This window comes from Medicago truncatula, chromosome 7, assembly GCF_003473485.1.
Source record: "Medicago truncatula cultivar Jemalong A17 chromosome 7, MtrunA17r5.0-ANR, whole genome shotgun sequence".
In the NCBI taxonomy this organism is placed as follows: domain Eukaryota; kingdom Viridiplantae; phylum Streptophyta; class Magnoliopsida; order Fabales; family Fabaceae; genus Medicago; species Medicago truncatula.
In genome coordinates this window covers 32,943,964-32,964,401 of record NC_053048.1, presented here as the reverse complement: position 1 = coordinate 32,964,401, position 20,438 = coordinate 32,943,964, and the positions used below count along the sequence as shown (strand labels likewise).

Below are 20,438 nucleotides of genomic sequence, written 5' to 3'. Positions count from 1 at the left end.
AAATCCAAAAAAATAACTTGCTTTTGATTTATTTTTAATAACTGGTTTTAAGAACAAAATGAATTACTTATGCTTGGAAGTGGTAAATTTACAAAATGACGATATAGAGGCTCGGAAGTGATAAATATACAAAATGACGATATAGAGAATTAGTCAGGCTTGGAAGTGAGAAAAATCTGAAAAATGACTGATAGAGGAATTAGTTAGCTAGGAAGATAAACAAAAATATATATAATAATTTATTTAAATGAATAAATTTGATTTTTATTTTATAAAATGACGATTGAACCCATAAAATTAAGAAGATTATAAGTTTAATCGAGGATAATTATTAAATATTACTCGAGTAAGATTTCCTTATTTTCTTATTCTAGTATCAGTAGCAGTAGATTAGTAGTAAAAGTAAATATTTAAATTTGTTGTGTGGAATCGGAAAGATAGTTGTCCGTATTTACACGATAATATATTGGATTTTAAGAATGATAATTATGAAATTTGGTTAGGTTTCGATTTTTATATATTTTTTAAAAAATAATTTTTTTATATATTCTTAGTAGATTAAAAAAAACAAATGATATTGTAAATTTAAAAAAAGCCGTTACAGCTCTTTCAATGGCCGAACCAACCGAATCGGTGCCCGATTTCATCCATGTCTATATATACTCCCACCGAAATTCACTTTCAGAAAGTCCAAAACTTAGTGTTACTCTCCCCATTTTTCTCTAGAAATCGAAAAACACCATTTTCTCTTCATCTTCACTCTTTCTTAACATCCTCAATCTCAAATCTCTACCAACTATCAAAACCCATCACTTTTATCACACCTAACACCACAGATTTCATCAAATTTCCATTAAACCTACCAAACCAAAACTTTTCCCATTCATCAAATCCACAAAAACTTATACTTTTTCAATAATCTTCATACCCTTTCACAAAATCAACCACAAACGGCCCCCAAAACAACCAATGCCAACAAAGCACCCACAAAAAGAAGGAGGGGGAAAGAACCAACATGCACCTCTTCCCAACAACCACCCATCCCACCACAAAACCAACCACCCATTCAACAACCACCATATCAGAGGTTTGTGTCCGAAGTGGCTGAGGAAAGATACAATCTGATCAAGAAGTATGAATTCACGAAGGAGAGGGAATTTAATTTTGAAAAACTGAAGAATCGTCCGATTTTTGAGTAGACAATTCAAAAAAGGGGCTGGGAATGACTTGTGGCTATGGTGACTCCAAAAAGTAACAAAGGACAAGTTCCATCCTGTCTAACTTGTAAAAGAAAAGGAACTACAAACATGGTGTATTTGATGGAGTCCCAGATTACAAAGGAAAGCTCTAAATTAAATGTAATCATTGTAATTGATGGAGTCATCGAGAGAAGTTTTGTCAATTAAAACAAAACCAATCTCAACAACAACATGCACATCCGGTTAACTTCATTGATGAACAAGCCCATGAAAATCACTTGTTTATGGCCACTCATACATGTAGTTCTTCAAAAGATGTATGGTATGTTGATAGTGGGTGCACAATCCACATGGCAAAAGAACCAATTCTCCTCACCTCTTTGGACAAAAATGTACGAACCAAAGTGAAGCTTGGAAATGGAGAAATTGTTCAAGCTAAAGGGAAAGGTGTTGTTTCTGTTCTCACTAGAAAAGGTCCAAAATATATCCATCATGTTTGTTGATTGCAAATCTGAGTCAAAATTTGCTAAGTGTTGCTCAGTTATTGACAAAAGGATATTCAATTTCCTTTTAAAATAATGGTTGTGTCATAATAGATTCAACTGATTCTGAAGTTGTGAAGGTTGAAATGTGTAGAAATATATTTCCATTAAGTTTGATACAAGTGAATCAAACAACACATATTTCAAAACATGATGATTTGGCACTATGGCACAAAAGATATGGCCATTTCATTTTTAATGCATTAAAATTTCTGCAATCTCATGATATGGTGAGAGACATGTCAGACATTAATTGTATTGATGATTTATGTAATGTATGTCAACTTGGGAAAATGCATAGAATTTTTTTTTCAGTTAGCAAATGTTACACGAGCAAAGGAAAAATTGGAGTTTGTTCATACTAACTTGTGTTGTCCTATGAGTATATGCCTTCACTTAGCCATAACAAGTATTTTCTATTGTTTATTGATGATCCGACTAGGATGACATGTGTGTATTTTCTAGCAAACAAAGCTCAAACTTTGAATGTCTTCAAAAAGTTTAGAGCTATGATGGAATCTCAAAGTGGCTTCAAAATCAAAACCTTGAGATCTGACAATGGGAAGGAGTATACTTCCAATGAATTTAATATGTTTTGTGAAGATATGGGCATTGTACATCAGCTGACAGTGAGCTACACTCCTCAACAAAATGGAGTTTCCGAGAGAAATAATAGAACAGTTATAGAGATGACAAGATGTTTAATTGTTGAAAAGCAATTACCAAAAACTTTTTGGACTGAAGCTGTTTATACAACAGTGCATCTCTTGAATAAGCTGCCAACAAGGGTTGTCAAGAGAAAACAGCAATTGAGGCATGGATAGGTGTGAAGCCTTCAACCAAACATTTGAAGATATTTGGATTAATATGTTATGTTCATGTTGTAGCAGCAAAAAGATCCAAAATGGATGACAATGCTGAAATGGTGATTCTTTTGGGCTATGCAGCAAGCTCCAAGGTTATAGAGTGTACAACTTGAAGACCAAACATATTGTGATCAGCAGAGATATTAATGTTGATGAAAATGCATATTCGGATTGAGAAAATGATGAGGTTTAAATTAGTACAAAATCTGCTGAAATTGCTCCTGACAAACAAGAGCACATAACAAATGAAGATGAAAATCAGATAGCTGAATTTGATTCCCCAATTCTAAGGAGCAAATCTCTGGCTGAAGTTTATGAAAAATTGCAATTTTGTTGTGAATAAGCCTTCTAGTTTGAAGAAGTTTCATTGCTAACAGAATGGAAAGATGAAATGAAGGAGGAGCTACTAACTATTAATAAAAATGGTACTTGGGAACTCACTTCAAGACCCAATGATAAAAATGTAATAGATGTTAAATGGGTTTATAGAACCAAGTTAAATCCTGATGGTTCCATTCACAAACACAAAGCAAGGCTTGCTGTGAAAGGATATTCTCAAATGACTGGAATTGATTATGATGATACATTTGCACCGATTGCTAGGCATGAAACAATTCGGTTGATTGTAGCTCTATCAACACAATGTGGTTGAGAGATCTTTCATTTGGATGTCCAATCGGCATTCTTAAACGGAATCCATAAGGAGGAAATTTATGAAGGACCTTAGCCATCTTCATCATATGAAACACGGATCTATGAAGGACCAACCCTCACAGATTCTCAACAGCTCTTCAGACACCCAAATGAAATAGAACGACGGCGGCGGCGGTGGAAGAACCAACGCCGGCGTTCAAGAGGTGGTGACGTCGTGGGAACCAACACGCGCACCACCGCCAAACAGTTACATCGTGACAAAGGGCTTTGGATTGAGAGGGAGAGAAGTTACAGTAGGTAGTGGAAAAGCTTTTTAAGGCAGTGAGTTCAGAGAAGGGATAGCCTCTCTCACTAGCTTCTGTTTTTTTTCTTTTCAACCTACTCTATGAACCTCATGATAGGAAACTAAGTTGAAGGTAAACTAAAGAGCATTATCAATGTTGAAACTTCTAATACTTGAAAAAATCAGCATTTTTTAAGTTAAACAGGTGAGCAAACATTTGCATAAACTGATACATAAGTCGATATATTATATATAAACATCAAAATAATTCAAATCCAAGTCATCATAAAACAAAATGATTGCCTCATCCGTCGTCCCCATGACAATGTCGCTTAGTTGATCGCCGCCCTATGATATCTAATGCTTTTCATCTTCCTTTGTATCTCCAACTATCTCTCCGTTTCCAATTTCCTTTTATCCCCTATTTTGATAGTGATCTAATATTCAAAAAATACTCATTAGACTAGAAGTGAAAAACCAGAACACAAGAATTAAAATATAAAGATGATCTATCAAAGTTGGTCAATGCTTAAAATTCCGAACAGTCAAGGCATATAGATAGATTCGCTTGTATATACTTTAATCTTGTATATATTATCATTACATCAATCTTGTACTGCTTACAAAATTATATTATATGTAGGATTTTGAAGCTGAAGTATAAGAAACTATTTTCCTGATGAATGAAAAGTGAAAACTACTATTAAATTCAACTCTTAAATGAAAAATTATAACAGTACTCTACTCAATGCAAATTGAAATTATTATATTTAGGCCTCCCACCAAAGACAACATTTAGTGTACTAGTAAGCAAAACCAGAGAATATGCTTTAAGACTAGAATGTAAAAATGATAAAACAAAGTATCTTCATACATGTTTGTTTCTCATTAACCTCAATTTTAAATAATGTAATATACTTCCAAATCAAGTAATATTTCATTTGTCTTTCAACTTTTCTATGAGAATATTTCTCAGAGAATTAATTTCATTTCAGTAGAATCATGTTCTAGCTATAATTAACACAATGAATTAACAAAAATTTAAATAAGTTAACTGTCAGCGAGAAACTTACTGTCAACGAAATGCAACCAAGCTTTCGACATAAACACTTGCATGAAAGGACCAGTCAATGCAGTCTTGAACTCTAATTCTCGCTACTTTTTTATTTCTTAAATTATAGATCACTGCTCGGTCAGGGCACTGTGGTTTTGCAAATATCACCATATCACCATTTTTATAAAGGCATACCGTTTCATCATAATCCTTAACGCAACAGCCTTGAAGATTATGGTAACTAATCTTAAATAATTGAGACCAAGACTCTTGAACTCCATACTCCTTCATCTGCCATAAAACAAAACCATTGTCTTTTGTATCATAAGAAAAACTAAGACAATCCATCAAAACCATAAGAACTGGCCGAACAGGTGTAATCTCATCAAAACCTTGAGGCAGCAACAACTGCTTGTATGTCTCCGTTGAAAGATCAAGCGAAATAATCACAAAATCCTCAACATTAGTAATATACCGGTATTCATGAATAGAATAGAAATCATTCAGACCAGCCAACCAATTAACAGTGCCACTCAAATGCATACCATTGTTAAGACAAGTATGTCTATGATTCAATCCATTAAGAGGAATGACCGGAAAACTTTGAATATTTCTCCAAGAGTTACCACCCAAACTAAAAACTTTGACCTCACTTGTCACTGGAGCTGGTTTGTTCTCTTTAGCATGAAAGGCCACAACCTTGTAAGTTTTCGTTGAATCATCATAACCAAATCCAAACTGAAAAGTGTTTGACAAAGTGTGGAAAGGACGAAGACGCTCTAGAGGAGTGCTATAACTAAACGACCCTAATTTTTCAGATTTTTTTCCGGTGGAAGGGTTCCAGAAATAGATGGAGTAGTTCTCATGCCCAACATGTCGAGATCCAACATTTTCTGTGATATAGAAATATTTGGAAAACAAGCAGATCAATCCGTTGCAAGAACCAGCGATATAGCAACCCCTTTCCAAATAATGGCTATTGTTGTGGCTGTGAATGCTGATGGATGGATTTCCGATTAAACGATGCAAGGGGATGCGTGAGACATTATAACCATCGTTATCATTCCATATTACTATTATATTTTGTTTTTGTGATGACTTCTGTAGATGCTTGTCGACAAAAGCTGGATCGGAGATGAGAGTGTTCCAGGATTTGCTCACGCTTTTGAATCTCACTATAGTCTTAACATCAAGCCTTGACAGAATTTCTGCCATGAGTTCGTCGGGTATGGATGTCGGCAACGATGGTGCTGTGGATTGAGGTTGCATCTTAATCGGACGAATATCCATCAGAGAAATGACTTAATTGAAAATGGAGCACAAACCCTAACACAGGCGGCCGAAATACAGAAATGCTTTTATTCTGTGATTTGATGTGAAAATTTGTGGGCAATTTTTCTAGGGTTTACTTTCCATCCCTCTCTTTTTTAATCAAACACTAACCTCGCTTATTTAATTTTCCATCTAACAGATACCTCCCCTCTAGATAACACCGTTTAACATCTGTTAAAGTAGATCACAGTCATTTGTGCTAGGATATTTTGGCTGAACTGGTGTCATTGACTTGGAAGAGATCTTTTATAATCTCATCCAACTGCTCTTGATTATTTGTCGTAGGATATATCATATCAAAAACGGTACTTTTTCTCTGTAAAAAAAATAAAGATAGTAGATTTCGAATGAATTAGAATTTATATATTTTAAATATTAAAGGTGATTTTATTTAAACAAAAAATCACATATCGTGGTTTGACAATAGAATTTAAATGCATATAGATCGGATTAGGATTGCTTGAGGATTTGGGTTATGAGGGGGAACCAAGATTTTAAAATCGGAATTGTTACTGCGAAAAACAGTTTGATGTAGGGCTGGCAATGAACCGAACCAACTTGATTATAGTTCGTCACGATATTTAATCCGTTGAACTTGGTTTATGAACCTAACGAGCTGGACTTGAGCTGAAAATTAAGTTCGTTAATTAAAGGAGCTGAACTTGAGCTACATATAGTTCGACTCGTTAGGTTCATGAGATGGCTCGATTATCGATTATATATAAATCAATTTGAGTTAGTTTTTAAAAAAAAATTAATTCAAATGTGGCAAATGTCGCTGAATACAATTTTGTCTTGAAGGGAAGAGCAGTTGGAGTTTAAAAGTAAAAGAATATTTGTTACTTGTATCAGATATTTTTCTTCGTATTTATGCAACCTTTAACTTTATATAATTTATGTCTATTATATGCATGCTTGTGGGAACTTTTATTTTAATTCAATATTTAATTTAAAATATATATATATATATATATATATATATATATATATATATATCAAAGATCTATAAATTAACTTTTTTTTATAATTTTTTTTGGACGAGTTGAGCAACCGAACTGAACCTAACGAGTCAAACCGAACTGTTCGTGAACTTTAAACGAGCCGAACTCGAGTTGAAAAAATAGTTCGTGTCGAACTCGAGCCGAGTTTCGAGCCGAACCAATTCTTATCGAGTCGAGCCGAGCTCAGGCAGGTTCGGTTCGACTCGACTCATTTCCAGCTCTAGCTTGACGTAAAGGTATAGGTATTGTTAATTTTTTTTCTCCATTTTAATTCAGTAAAAAAACAAAACGAGAATGAACACGACAAAGCATTGTTGTTACGGTCGTGGCAAACAGTAAAGAGAAAATTTATTGTATCATTTTGTTTTTCATACTATTGTCTCTTTTAAAAATATTAAACTTAAAAATAAAAAAAAAAACTCAGTATCCAACCCATGGTCTACAAATTGGAATGGTCAATTTCCCACTGTTCATTTATTGGACCCATATCAACTAGCCCACCAAAATTGTTACGGGGGATCAAATTTAAGACCTTTAGAGGAGTATGCTCTATGGTCACAAGTCAAACCAAACAGGTTAGGAAAAACAAATTCATTTGTGGTTAAGTTGGTTTATTTAAGAAACAAATCCATTACAAAATTATGAAGAAACAATGAGAAATTAATTTTTTAGAACCATGGGTGTTTCTGGTGCGGTTTGGTTTGGTTTTGAGGTTAAAAGTCATCCAAACCGCAAGATAATAAAGCATACGGGTTTGTTTGGTTCGGTTGACTTTTAAAATAAAATCGAACCAAGCCAACTCAAACCAATGTGGTTTACCAATGTGGTTTGGGTTGGATCAGTTGGTGTGGTTTTTTACCATTCAATATAATTTTTTGTTTCCAACATTAAAATCAAATTAAAAAGGTAAAACACAACATATTTCCATCAATGTTTCCGACAATGTTTTTAATTTCATTCGACATTACAATTTTATTTTTACTAAACAACATAGAGCAAATTAAAAATGTGGGCAGAAAGTTATTTTATTATGTAAGAAATGTAAACTAAGATTTCATCGTTATTTATAAGTTCAAATAGCACATGAATACATTTTTGAAATAAAAAGCAAAGAAGAAACTTAACAAAAGAAAATATGTTGTGAATTCATTAAAAATCGCACCTATAAAATACTTTATCTGTGGAGCAAATTAATCAAGCAACCAAAACAACGTGGGTGACAGTTATAAACACAAGCAAAAGTCCAATTTTGGGTCATACTACAACATTCTCCACCTTGACTCTAAATTGATAATGATGCCAATTTAACCATCAATCACTTTGCTGCTCTCTCTGTGCTTCATCTTCCTTTGCTTCCAACTACACCAAGTAGCTCCATAAGCTTCCACCCTTGCCTCTTCAACCATCAGAATGACTTCCGCCTTTTTGAAGTTCCTTGTATCCAACTACACTGGGATTTTTTTTTTTGGTTCCACAAGTCTACACCATAAACTTCTTCAGCTCCCGAAGTGATCAAATATGTCCTCGTGAAGACTCACTTGCCTCCAATTACCCTTCGTCTTTTCTGGTAATCCCACAAGCCAAGCCATACATTCTTCAAACTACGGAATGTCTTCCGTCTTCTTGAAGAATTCCCTTGCTCACAACTAGAGTCTAGCACCCAAGGTCTCCATAGTCGTATCGTTCCTAGTGTCACCAACTCCACCTCAAGCTGAGCTTTATCTACCTCAACTTCCAAATGCGTACACACAATAGGTCTTTCACCTTGAAACTCCGTCTTAAAGTTTGATCTCCAGTAATCTTACCTCCGCCTTTCGGATTGACCATGAGTATTATTCTCACCGCCTCTCCAAGCTGATGTTAACTGTTTAACATCTCCATACAACCACCGCTCTACAAGGAATCATTACCGAGGTGAGAAACATCACCTTCTTCATCTCCCCGACAAGACACCGCCAAAGCACCCACATCCTCATAACCCTCAGAGACAATTTGTGAGGAGTTACCATTGTTCTCCGGATAATCCTTCTTGAAGTGACCCATCTTGTGACAGTTAAAGCACTTAAAATTTAACTTGTTACCACTCTTTCCCCGATTACCTCTACCTCCACCATTACCTCTTGAAACACTAAGGCCTTCACCATTTTCATAAGCTCTCAAGTCCTTGGACTTGGTCAGCTCATTGGTTCTTAAAGCCACTTGAACTTCTTCCATGGTGACAGTGCCTTCTTTGCCATAGATCATGGTATTCTTGAAGGATTCAAAAGATCTCGGTAGAGCACACAACAAGAGTATAACTTTATCTTTATCCTCAATAGGCACCTCAATATTCTCCAAGTCATCAAAGATTTTGTTGAACTCTGTAAGTTTCTCCATGAGGCCTTTGACTCCACCATCTTGAATGAGTAGAGTTGTTGCTTTAGGAATTGCAAATGAGCCAAAGATTTGGTCCTATACAATGACTCCAAATTTGACCACATTGATTCCACGATTGGTTCCTTCGCTACATCTCTCAAAAATTTATCCCCGTGGCACATGACAATGGCACTCCTGACCTTGTCTACTGCAACACCCTCTTTAATTATTTGATTATTTTAATGAGTTTAGAATATACTTATATGATTTGTGTGATTTATATGATTTATTTTGATGAGTGATATTTTGTTATGTTATATGTTGGTATTTATTAGTATAATATATATGTTATTTGGTTTAGAAATATATATGTTATAGAAATATATTTTTTATAGAGATATATTTGTTACTTGTTATTTGTTATAGAAATATTTTATATTATATATATATATATATATATATATATATATATATATTAGAATAGAATATTGAGTTTAGGGGTTGTTATGAGATTTTAGAAAGTTTGGGGGGAGAAAGAGAAATAAGATAAGATAGATGGTGGAGTTATAAGTAGGAAAGACCTAGTTTAGAAAAACAGTACGTACGACCAATTTTGGAAAAAAAGAGAGAAAAAACCAAGAGAAGGGATAAACACCTAGAGGCTGCGATTTCACATTCTAAGGTAAGGGTGAGACTAACTTTGCAATTCTATTAAGTTTATGAATCAACGGTTACATTTAACATGAATTAGGATGAGTTTAAAAAGAATCGGAAATTAGGTCAAATTGATAGAATTGATGATTAAACGGTGAAAAGTTGTGAGATTGATGTAGAAATTGTTCCTAGACCTTAGATAATGATTATGATGAATTATGGAATTGATATTAGGCTTAAAACCATGAGAGTTGATGATTTTTAGGTGAAAACTGCATTCTTCCCGTAGCGACATTCATCGCTTGCCTCCCGAGCTATGATCCTCGCCACGGCGAGTGATGAACTTTATCGCTCGCCACACGAGTGACCTTTCCCCGCCTCGCGAGTTGCACGTTGCAGCTCGCCATGGCGAACACTTGAACTCGCCTAGCGAGCTAGACCAGAGAGCATGCAAGATTTTGTAATTTTGACTTTTGAGTTGAACCTTAGATGCCTTTGAGTGCCTGAACATGTCTAATATTTATTAGGTAAGAATGTAGGATGAGATTGAACCTGGAATGAAACTTGTGAGGTTCTGACCTGAACTCGCCACGGCGAGTAGAGGCTCTCGCCTCGCGAGTGACCCAGAAAACAGAGTGATTTGTTAGTTTTGCGACCTTTGTTGCACGAGTTGTTGAGGATTAAACCTTTGGGTAGCATTAAGACTTAATGAAGAGGTTAATTATAATCTGTGAAGCTGTTTAAGATGTGTTGTTGTTGATTATAATGTGATATAATGTTTTATGCATTACTTGAGAATTATTTGAATATTTAAGATGTTGTTGAATTGCAATTGATATTATTATGTCATGCTGATTTTGTATACTGCCTATGTTGCTGTTGTTATTTAACTAAGTTGTATGAGTCGGTCTAAGTTGTTGAAGAATGATGATGTTCCAAATTATTGGACTAATATAAGAGGTTGTCGAATTAAGTTGCTTAAGAGGTCGAGTCCATGCATTAGCATTCATTGTTGGGGGCTTGATGCCCTGGAGCTTTGTACTCACCACGTTGGAGCATTAGCTCAGATTAGCGATGGGGGCTTGATGCCCTGGAAGTATATTAATACTCAAATAGCGATGGGGCTTGATGCCCTGTATTGGTACCACATGCATATAAGAGGTCTAAGTTGCATAGTCAAGTTAGAGTCGCATTTGTCGAGTCTAAGATGTTTAAGTTACCAAGTTGTAGAAGCTGTGATTCTTTATATGAACTATTAAAGATGTGATATATGATATATTAATGTCTATGATGAATATTATGATGATTTTAGGTTGTTAAATATAAATGTTGAATTATATGCTTAATATTATTGTTTTGTGAAATCTCACCCCTTCTGCTTGGAAATGTTTCTCTTCGTATGAGTAACTTGCAGGTGATCGTTAGTAGGTTGCTGGTGTTGCTGTCGTGAGTGACTTATTCCACACTGAGTCTTAGGATGCTCTGATACGTAACAGGATGGGATCTTTTGTGGCTATTTTCTATTCCTTTACGTATTGCTTATGTTTTAATAAGGCCTGCGTGCCAAAGACTTATCTATGTTAATGAATTTAATCCGCTGCAAAGTTTGAATTAATATGTTTTAAGATTTTTGGAAAGATAATTAGTTAATTATCTCATTTATGATTTTTAAGAAGTGTAGCATTTCGTTATGTGTCGAATACTCTGATATTTGTTATGAAATTTTTATGTTGGGAAAACGGGGTGTTACATCTACCATCCCGGTCTTCCCCGTTAACTCACATTCACCCTTCAAAGCTTGTGCACACTTTTGTTGTATCAAAACTGTTTCCATCTTGACCTTCCCAAAATAAAAAATTGTTACTTCCAGTGAACTTCAAAATATCCCACTTTGAGTCCATGGTACCTAATTATCAATTTGATCCTTGTCCCACGGTGGGTGTCAATTGTTGTGAATTTGTTAAAAATCACACCAATAAAATATTTGATATTTTGAACAAATTAATCAAGCAACCAAAACAACTTGGGTGACAGTTATAAACACAAGCAAAAGATAGAACAACAAAGGAGAAAGAGAGATAAAACACTTAAAATTTGTTTACCCAGTTCAGTCCAATACTAACCTACTCCAGGGGAGAGAGAAGCTCTCCGTTCTATTATAATGATGAGTAACTTTCCAAACATGTATCAAAAGGGTTACAAGAATCAGTCTTCAAACCTAATTCTACCGAAAGTCCCGAATCTCTTTCCGTTACCAAGAGACTCAATCCTAATAGTATTTCTCCAAGGTGAATCAATCACAACCCTAGTGTTGTTGCCAAGAGAATTCTCTACAAACCCTAGTTTTGAGGTTGGATTCTAAAACCTTGTTTCCTCCCCCCTCTCTCAAGGTTTACATTTGATACAAGTTCTATATTTATACTAAAAGCATCCCTCAAATAATTGGAACAAATCTCAGCCCAAAAATTGAAGGTGAGAAAAACACAAGAAGGGGGGGTTGAATTGTGTTTTCTTTTTCTCTAAAAATTCTTCTTCTGATAACACTTCAGAAGCTGGTTAGGAATGCTTCTGATGTGATGTTCAGAATCAGATATGCAGCGGAAAGAAAACAGAACAGAGAAAAGAAAGAGAGACACAAGCAATTATCCTGGTTCCTTCCACAAACCGGAAGTAGTCCAGTCCCCCTTGCACTTCCAAGGAGATTCCCACTAATAATCACACAGATTACAGATGCTCAATACTCTCTAGTATGAGACTTCTCAAATGCTCAAGCACGCAGGCGAGAGACTTCCAATGCTCAAGCACTAAAGCAAGAGTCTTCTAATGCTCAAGCACGCAGGGGAGAGACTACTATTCAAACAAAATTACACAGAAAATGTTTGACTTTGAACACTTGATATACAATCAGTGGTGTTCACAATACAATGCAATAAAGACTCTAGACTTAAGAATTTATAAGATATATCAAATCAGTGCAGAAATTCAAAGTGCTTTATAGAATCAAATTTGACAGAGTTTTGGCGCTTTTAACTTGTGTTGATGTCTCTTTCCAATCTTCAAATCTTTACTCCTTTATATAGAGGTGAGTAGAGAGACGTTGAGATTTTTAGCACGTCTAAAGAGTCGTTGAGTTCCTTTGATCATCCACCAGTAATCTTTTGCCTGATTTGGGTGTAGTCCTATGAAGGATCAACTTCAAATTCATTCCTATCTTGAAGGAACATTTCTGCAGGCAGAGCTGTTGTCTTGTCTTGTAGCGTAGACAAAAATAGAGTAGTGGAGGTAGTGGTTGTACACTTGTACTTTGTCAACTCTTCAATGAAGGACAAGCACCCAGTGCTTTTCAAATGACCGTTGATACCTCCCTTTCAATTCTTCGTTTTCTTAGACGAGATTAAAACGAAAAACAGCTCCTTTGAAACTTCAGTTTAAATTTACTGATCAACTGTAGCTTCTGGTGATGATATAGCTTCTGATGAAATCTTGCTTCTGATGGACTTCTGCTTCTGATGACGTCATTACTTCAGAGGCACTTGTTACTTCAGAAGCACTTCATAGCTTCAGACGCAGTTTTCTTCAGATGCTTTAGATTCCTTTGCTCTCTATTGTTCTTCCAAGACCTATTGAAATTGATTAACTTTGCCTATGGTCCTGTACACTTGAACAAATATTAGCAATAACCAATTGACAATTTTTAATACCTTGTTATCATCAAAACTCATTAAGGTTTATTGTGAAACACATTTTGTTCCAACAAAAATATGTCTCCTTTTTATTTGCTGCAGGCAAAATCGGACACCAATTTTAGCAAATCGGGCGCCGAAAATTGCCACAAGCAAAGGCTGAAAAAACCAGTCAAAATCGGCCACCAATTTGTCCAAATCGGGCCTCGACTTTTGACACTCCAAAGCTCCAATTTAGAGTCATACTACAACAAAATATATGTCATTTTATAAAAGTTTTCGTTGATTTTCTATGAGTATTGGTTTAGATGACATATATTTAACTAGTGTTTTTCTTACGTTGCGGCTTGGTTTAGTTTGGTTGGTAAAATAAAATCCACAAACTGAACCAAACCATGCGGTTGAGTAAAATTTATCCGAATACATTCAAACCAAATGCGGTTTTTTTGCGATTTCGGTTTGGATTGGTTCGCTTTGCAATTTTCCTATTGGATTGGTTTGGTTTTGAACCCCCTATTTATGACACACTTTATTACGGTAAAATCCATTACAAAAATAGAAATTAAGCTATTATACCATATAAAAAAATATAAATCATTTTGTGAGACTTCTAACCAACACTTTCCTAAGCACAACCGAATTGTAAAGTTTCATAACCGAATTGAACTCTAATTGATAGTAGTTCCTTTCAAAATGATAATATTTAAGCAATACATCATGAAACACCGTTACTGTTTGTCAAGCCTTCTTGATGTCTTCAATGATTTTAGGTCATCTATTAATTGCATCAAGTTGTTGTAAGAGGTTCCATTCTCATCTATACTCTTCTTTGCAGCATAACCAAGTTTTTTTACCCTCCTCCTCATTGCTATGCTCTCTTCTTCACTTCCCATCAAAATCTCAACAGCCTTTGCAATCTCTTCCCTTCTAATTACTGCAACCTCACCCTCACCCTCATTAGACCAAAATTTGTTCACTTTTGATCCAACTGAAACTCCAATCTTCAAAACATCAACAAGCAATTTCTCATTGTAAAATTGCTCAGCAAACATTGGCCATGCAATCATGGGTAAACCAACACTAAGGCTTTCAAGAATTGAATTCCAACCACAATGAGTCACTATCCCTCCTGTTGCAGGGTGGCCTAATATGAGAAGCTGTGGTGCCCAATTCCATATGATATATCCCTTTTTGTTTTCTTTCATCCTTTGCTTAAAATCTTCAAGAAAACCATCTTCACCTCCTTCTCCATCTTTTTTCCTAACAACCCAAATGAAATTATGACCGGAATTTTCCAGACCATGAGCTATTTCTACAATCTGAGCATGAGGGAGTCTTGTCAAGCTTCCAAAACTTATGTACAACACAGAATCATTTGGCTTTGAATTAAGCCAGTTAAGCAATTCCGACTCTACTGCAAGGTCTTCATTCTGCACCTTTTTAACCCATGCTGAAACTGGTCCTACGCTCCATGCTTTGATCCCCATTGTGCTCTTGTAAAGATTCTCATAATCACCTTCAAGTTCGTGAAAGCTATTGCTTAGAGTTCCATAGCTTCTTCCCTCCGATTCATGTACAGCATCAAAATAGTCTGAGAATTCACTCCTTTCCCTCACATATTCTTGTAATTGTAAAGAAGTAATCTCAATGTTATGTGGAAGACCAGGAATTAAGAATTTTTGAGAATCAGAAACTAAATTCTCATGAGGCTTTTGCTTCTTGATAAAGTGAGCTGCACAACTTGAGAAGTAGCTTGAGCTGTAATAGTAAAGCCTTGGAATGCCGAGTTTTGCAGCTGATTCCACTGTCCATGGATATAACATATCTGAGACTATACAATCTGGTTGGAGATCACGGAACAAAATCTCAATTTGATCATGGATGTTCGCAATTCCAAGCATGATTTTACCAAGCATTTCACGGGAAGTGGCATCTTTGATGTTTTCAACACCATCTGGGAGACCTACTTGGGCTCCAGGGAATTGAATCACACAAGTTTTGATGGAATATCCAGAAAACAAGTCGTTGTCGATGGCTTTCTTGAATAACAAGGCATTTGCTTGTGTAGTGATGATGGTAACATTAACACCATGCTTTGCAAATAGTCTTGCTGTGTCAATCATAGGGTTCATATGGCCAGGAGTTGGATATGGTAGAAAAGTAACATTGAGTTGTTGGGTTTGAGTTTCCATGTTTAAGACACAAGTTGAGATGAGAAATATTACTCAACTTTTCTTTCCAAGTAAATACAATTTGAAGCTCTACCTTTTAATCTTTCTCACGCATATTTCTCGTGTATTCTGAACAAGTATAGATGATCCTGTTTTTGTCTTTTATTTGCATTATGAGTTCATTGGAATAAGTTTATAGGTCATTTGTCTCCTCTAATTGTTCTTTTCCTTTTGTATTTGATGGTTGGCAATTGGCATATCCTAAGTTGAAACACTTAAACATATTAGTATGTCTATGACTGAACCAGACATACACATATGTTTAGTTTTACTATTTCAAAATTTATTATGCAATTTATGATAACTTTAACCAAAATTGATATTGTCAAAGACATAGACATATGTTTAGTTTTAGTATTTCAACATAGAATATGCTACTCAAACCTTAATAAACTAATCTTATTGTTCTCATATATCAACACAAAAAAGAAAAGAACAAGAAGTGGAGACAATTCCAAGGACGGCTAGAAGACGCTTGAGGGGCCAGCTAAGTCATAAGAGCATAGCCTTATAACCTCCAATTCCATTGGAAACGGTTGTAAAATGGCTATTATTGGCACTTTAATTAATAAAAAAAAAACTAGAATGAGACCCGCGGGATGCACGGGGTTGCAGATGACTTGTTTAAGTATCGTTAGATTAGATATAAGTTAGACAATAATATGAGGTGAAGCAAAAATGAGTAGTAAAATTTAAGTGAAAAGAAATACACGTCTAAATCATGAAAGTGCAGTAAAAGATATCAAATTTAAATTAAAAGGTGAAATTAGTCTAAAAAATTCCAGTCAAGTTATCTATGTCTGACATTTTTTACTTGGTTTGGCCTTTGTTGATCATCTCTTTTGGTTTGCTTTGATTTTCTAGTCCATAATCTACATATGAGAAGTGCCTCTTCGGAAGAGGATATCGTCTGAAGTGCCTCTTTGCTCCCCCGGATTTTTTATTTTTGGAGTAATGTTTCTTTCTTCTTACTTGAAAAGGAATGTATTGATCCAACGCAGACTGCAGTGTCTAAGGGTGGGAATGTGATGGAACTGTCATTTTGGTTCCCCCATTTTCTCGAAGAGTTGGCTGACTAAAGCTCCACCATGGTTTTAAGTTCTCTCCAATGACATCGCAACTACAATTTCGACCATATTTTTTGAAATATAAAGGTTTGCAGCGTAATCTCAACCACGATTTAAAACCACGAGCTCAACTAACTTCCTACACTACACAGATCATTACTAATACAAATGTTGTTGGGAAAATTATTCATCACGAAGTTAGGAAGTGAGTAGTTTTTCCCCCATTAAAATATACAAATTATTTGAATTATATAGAAAAACTGAAATCAAAGATCAACCAATGATTCCCTTTTGTTACCAAAAAAAAGATCAACCAATGACACATCACAGAAGTAATAATAAATGCCTATATGAATATCAGATCCCTACATGAGAATTATTAGCTTCAAAATACTTGCATGTTATTCAACCACTACTACAATAATGACATTTAGTGACACTTGAAAATTATAACTAAATCAAGAAAAATGTTACTAATTAAATTTAGTAACACTTGAAAAATTGGTAGGTAAAGCTGGTGTTACTAAAGAGTTTTAGTTTCATTTGATAGTACTACTTGTAACAATCAAAAAGTGATCGGAATCGCATATTTAGCTTGCGGCAATTTTTGAACGTTTGCTTCTCTTGGTTAGTTGGTACCCGAGAGAGAGAGAGAGATACAGAGTTGAAACGGTTTTGTTTTAGTGGAATAGAAATGTGTTTTGGTATACATGCTACCAAGTTAGTAATAAACACTAAAAAGAGCGTTACTAATGTAATACTTATTAAAAAATGTTAGAGAAATCTTCATATTAGTAACTATAAACTAAATGTTGCAAGGTGAATGTTTACTAAAACATGTAAATGTATTAGTGATCATGTTACAAAACCAAAAAACTTTTATAAAATCACACCAGCTGCAACTCGTAGAGCAATAATATTAAATTAATGTCATCAACTCATCCTCAAATTCAATTATCTAATCTGGTTTTTTCAAGTTCTCTAGCAATCTTCAATGATTTTAGCTCATCAATCAACTGAATCAAGTTGTTGTAAGAATCTCCACCTTCCTCTATAGTCTTCTTGGCAGCATCACCAAGCTTCTTTGCTCTCATCCTCATTTCTTTGCTCACTTGGCCATTTCCCATCAATATCTCAACAGCCTTCACTATCTCCTCCCTTCTCACCACTACCTCTTCACCAATGCTAAGCCAAAACTGGTTCACTTTTGATCCAACCGCGACTCCAATCTTCAAAACATCAACAAGCAGCTTCTCATTGTAAAATTGTTCAGCAAATATTGGCCATGTTATCATTGGCAAACCAGAATTCAAGCTTTCAAGAATTGAGTTCCAACCACAGTGAGTCACAATTCCTCCTGTTGCAGGGTGATCCAATATCAGAAGCTGTGGGGCCCAATTCCATATGATATAGCCCTTTTTGCTTTCTTTCATCCTTTTCTCAAAATCTATCAGAAAACCTTCTTCACCATCATCTTTATCCTTTTCTCTAACAACCCAAATGAAATTATGACCAGAATTTTCAAGACCATGAGCTATTTCAGCAATCTGTTCATGAGAAAGCCTAGTAAGGCTTCCAAAACTTACATACAACACAGACTCGTTTTCCTTAGAATTAAGCCAATTTACCAATTCTTGATCTTTTCCAATGTTCTTTTCCGTGTATCCTTTATCATCGTCTTTGTTAATCCATGCTGAAACCGGTCCTATACTCCAAGATTTGATCCCTATTGTAGTTTTACCAAGTTTCTCATAATCACTTTCTAGTTCATGAAAACTATTGTATAGTGTTCCAAAGCTTCTTTTCTCTGATTCAAACATTGCACCAAATGCACCTGTTGCTGAAGTCTTAACCCTAATCCAATCAGCTAGCTGCAAAGGTGTCATCTCAATTGTATGAGGCAAACAAGGAACGGTAAATTTCTGTGTATCAGAAACTAAATTATCATGAGGTCTATACTTTCTAACAAAATAGCTCGCACAATTGGAGAAGTAGCTTGAGCTGTAAAAGTAAATCCTTGGAATGTTTAGTTTTGCAGCTGATTCAACTGTCCAAGGATAAGTCATATCAGTTATTATACAATCTGGTTGAAGATCTTGAAACAGAATTTCAATTTGATCTTGAAGCATCATTATTCCTTGAGCTATTTTACCAAGAATTTCTGAGGAAGTTCCATCTTTGAGATTTTCAACACCATCTGGAAGACAAACTTGAGCTGAAGGGAACTGAATAAGATGAGTCTTGATGGAGTATCCTGAATTGAAGTCACTGTCTATCGCTTTTTGGAAGGTTGAAGCATTAGCATGTGTAGTGATGATGGTAACATTAACACCATGTTTGGCAAATAGTCTTGCTGTGTCTATCATAGGAATCATATGGCCAGGAGTTGGAAATGGAAGAAAAGTTACATGCAGTTGAGACTCCATTGCTTTTGAAATCTATGAAGAGTATGTATAGCTTTATCTATTCCTTTGAGGAGAAGCTGTGTTTCTGACATATACAAATAAAGAAAATGGTTTTCAAACATATACCATAGAATTTTATTTAGTGAAATCATGTAAGAGGCCAAAATAAAAAGAAGAAAATCACAAGAAGCAAAGAGTATATAAAGAAAGTAGAAACATGCTTCCTCCGTCCCATATTAACTGACTCAGTTGACCCTATCACACATACTAATACATATTTTTTATTTTTAATATCTTTAATTATATATTAGAAAAAATTATGAAAATTTAATATTTTTAAAATATTCATCGAGACGAATCCAACAACATCTTATATATTAGGAGAATGTTAACCAGTGCCCCCGGGCATTGGTTAAGCAACTAAAAGAGGTAAAATTTTATTAAAAAGTGGTGTAATAATTAGTTAGTCAAAAGTGACTGGTTAGATTTCCAAGACAATTTTTCTACTTTTGGATTCCTTAACCTGTCAGGGAGCACTAATTAACAAGATCCTATATAATATTATTTATCATTATTTATTAAAAAATATGGTCAAAGTATGACAAGTCAATATTGCACAACATCAACTGCTTCGTTTAATATGAGACGGATGGTGTACATTGTTTAAGAAAACTCCTAAAAAACTATGAATCTTATCCTATACTCATTAAGTTTGCGAAAATGTGTCAATTGGAGTCCCTTGTAATAAATGTTTCTTGAGCTGGTAGTTGATGTGAAAGGGAATTGGTTATATTCAATATTTAACTGTGCGCTGGCCTATATTATTATAATAGGGTTAAGTCTATACTTTATAATTTAATGGGTTAATAGTATTTTACTCTCATGTAATATAGGTTATTTTTGGATTTTCTCCCCGTAAAATATTTTTTTTGAATTCCATCCTTATAATTTAAAGATTTTTTAGTTTTAGACCTTCATGAAAATTTTTTCCCCTGTAATTTGAGAAAATTTTGATTTACCCCCTGCAATTTGAACAAATTTCGGTTTATCCCCTGTTAATTTAAGAAAATTTTGGTTTAACCCCTTACCATATCATCGATTTTGTACGGTCA

General features: G+C 34.9%; 3 protein-coding genes across 3 annotated transcripts; all 3 read right to left on the bottom strand.

Annotated features, from left to right (window-relative positions):
• Positions 1-4,619: 4,619 nt before the first annotated feature.
• On the bottom strand, positions 4,620-5,888 carry LOC120577062 (F-box/kelch-repeat protein At3g23880). Its single transcript, XM_039827970.1, has one exon. The coding sequence runs from the start codon at positions 5,886-5,888 to the stop codon at positions 4,620-4,622; it is 1,269 nt and encodes a 422-aa protein (XP_039683904.1).
• Positions 5,889-14,176: 8,288 nt separating this feature from the next.
• Positions 14,177-15,820, bottom strand: LOC11416701 (soyasapogenol B glucuronide galactosyltransferase). Its single transcript, XM_003623393.3, has one exon. It carries the CDS (start codon positions 15,813-15,815, stop codon positions 14,352-14,354), a length of 1,464 nt encoding a protein of 487 aa, XP_003623441.1. The 5' UTR covers positions 15,816-15,820; the 3' UTR covers positions 14,177-14,351.
• Positions 15,821-17,738: 1,918 nt separating this feature from the next.
• Positions 17,739-19,479, bottom strand: LOC11416964 (soyasapogenol B glucuronide galactosyltransferase). The gene has a single exon (XM_003623392.4). It carries the CDS (start codon positions 19,345-19,347, stop codon positions 17,872-17,874), a length of 1,476 nt encoding a protein of 491 aa, XP_003623440.1. The 5' UTR covers positions 19,348-19,479; the 3' UTR covers positions 17,739-17,871.
• Between the last annotated feature and the right edge of the window lie 959 nt (positions 19,480-20,438).

Excerpts from the sequence above, each read along its gene's own strand:
- LOC11416964 (XM_003623392.4), bottom strand. The coding sequence starts at position 19,347 with ATGGAGTCTCAACTGCATGTAACTTTTCTTCCATTTCCAACTCCTGGC.
- LOC120577062 (XM_039827970.1), bottom strand. The coding sequence starts at position 5,888 with ATGGATATTCGTCCGATTAAGATGCAACCTCAATCCACAGCACCATCG.
- LOC11416701 (XM_003623393.3), bottom strand. The coding sequence starts at position 15,815 with ATGGAAACTCAAACCCAACAACTCAATGTTACTTTTCTACCATATCCA.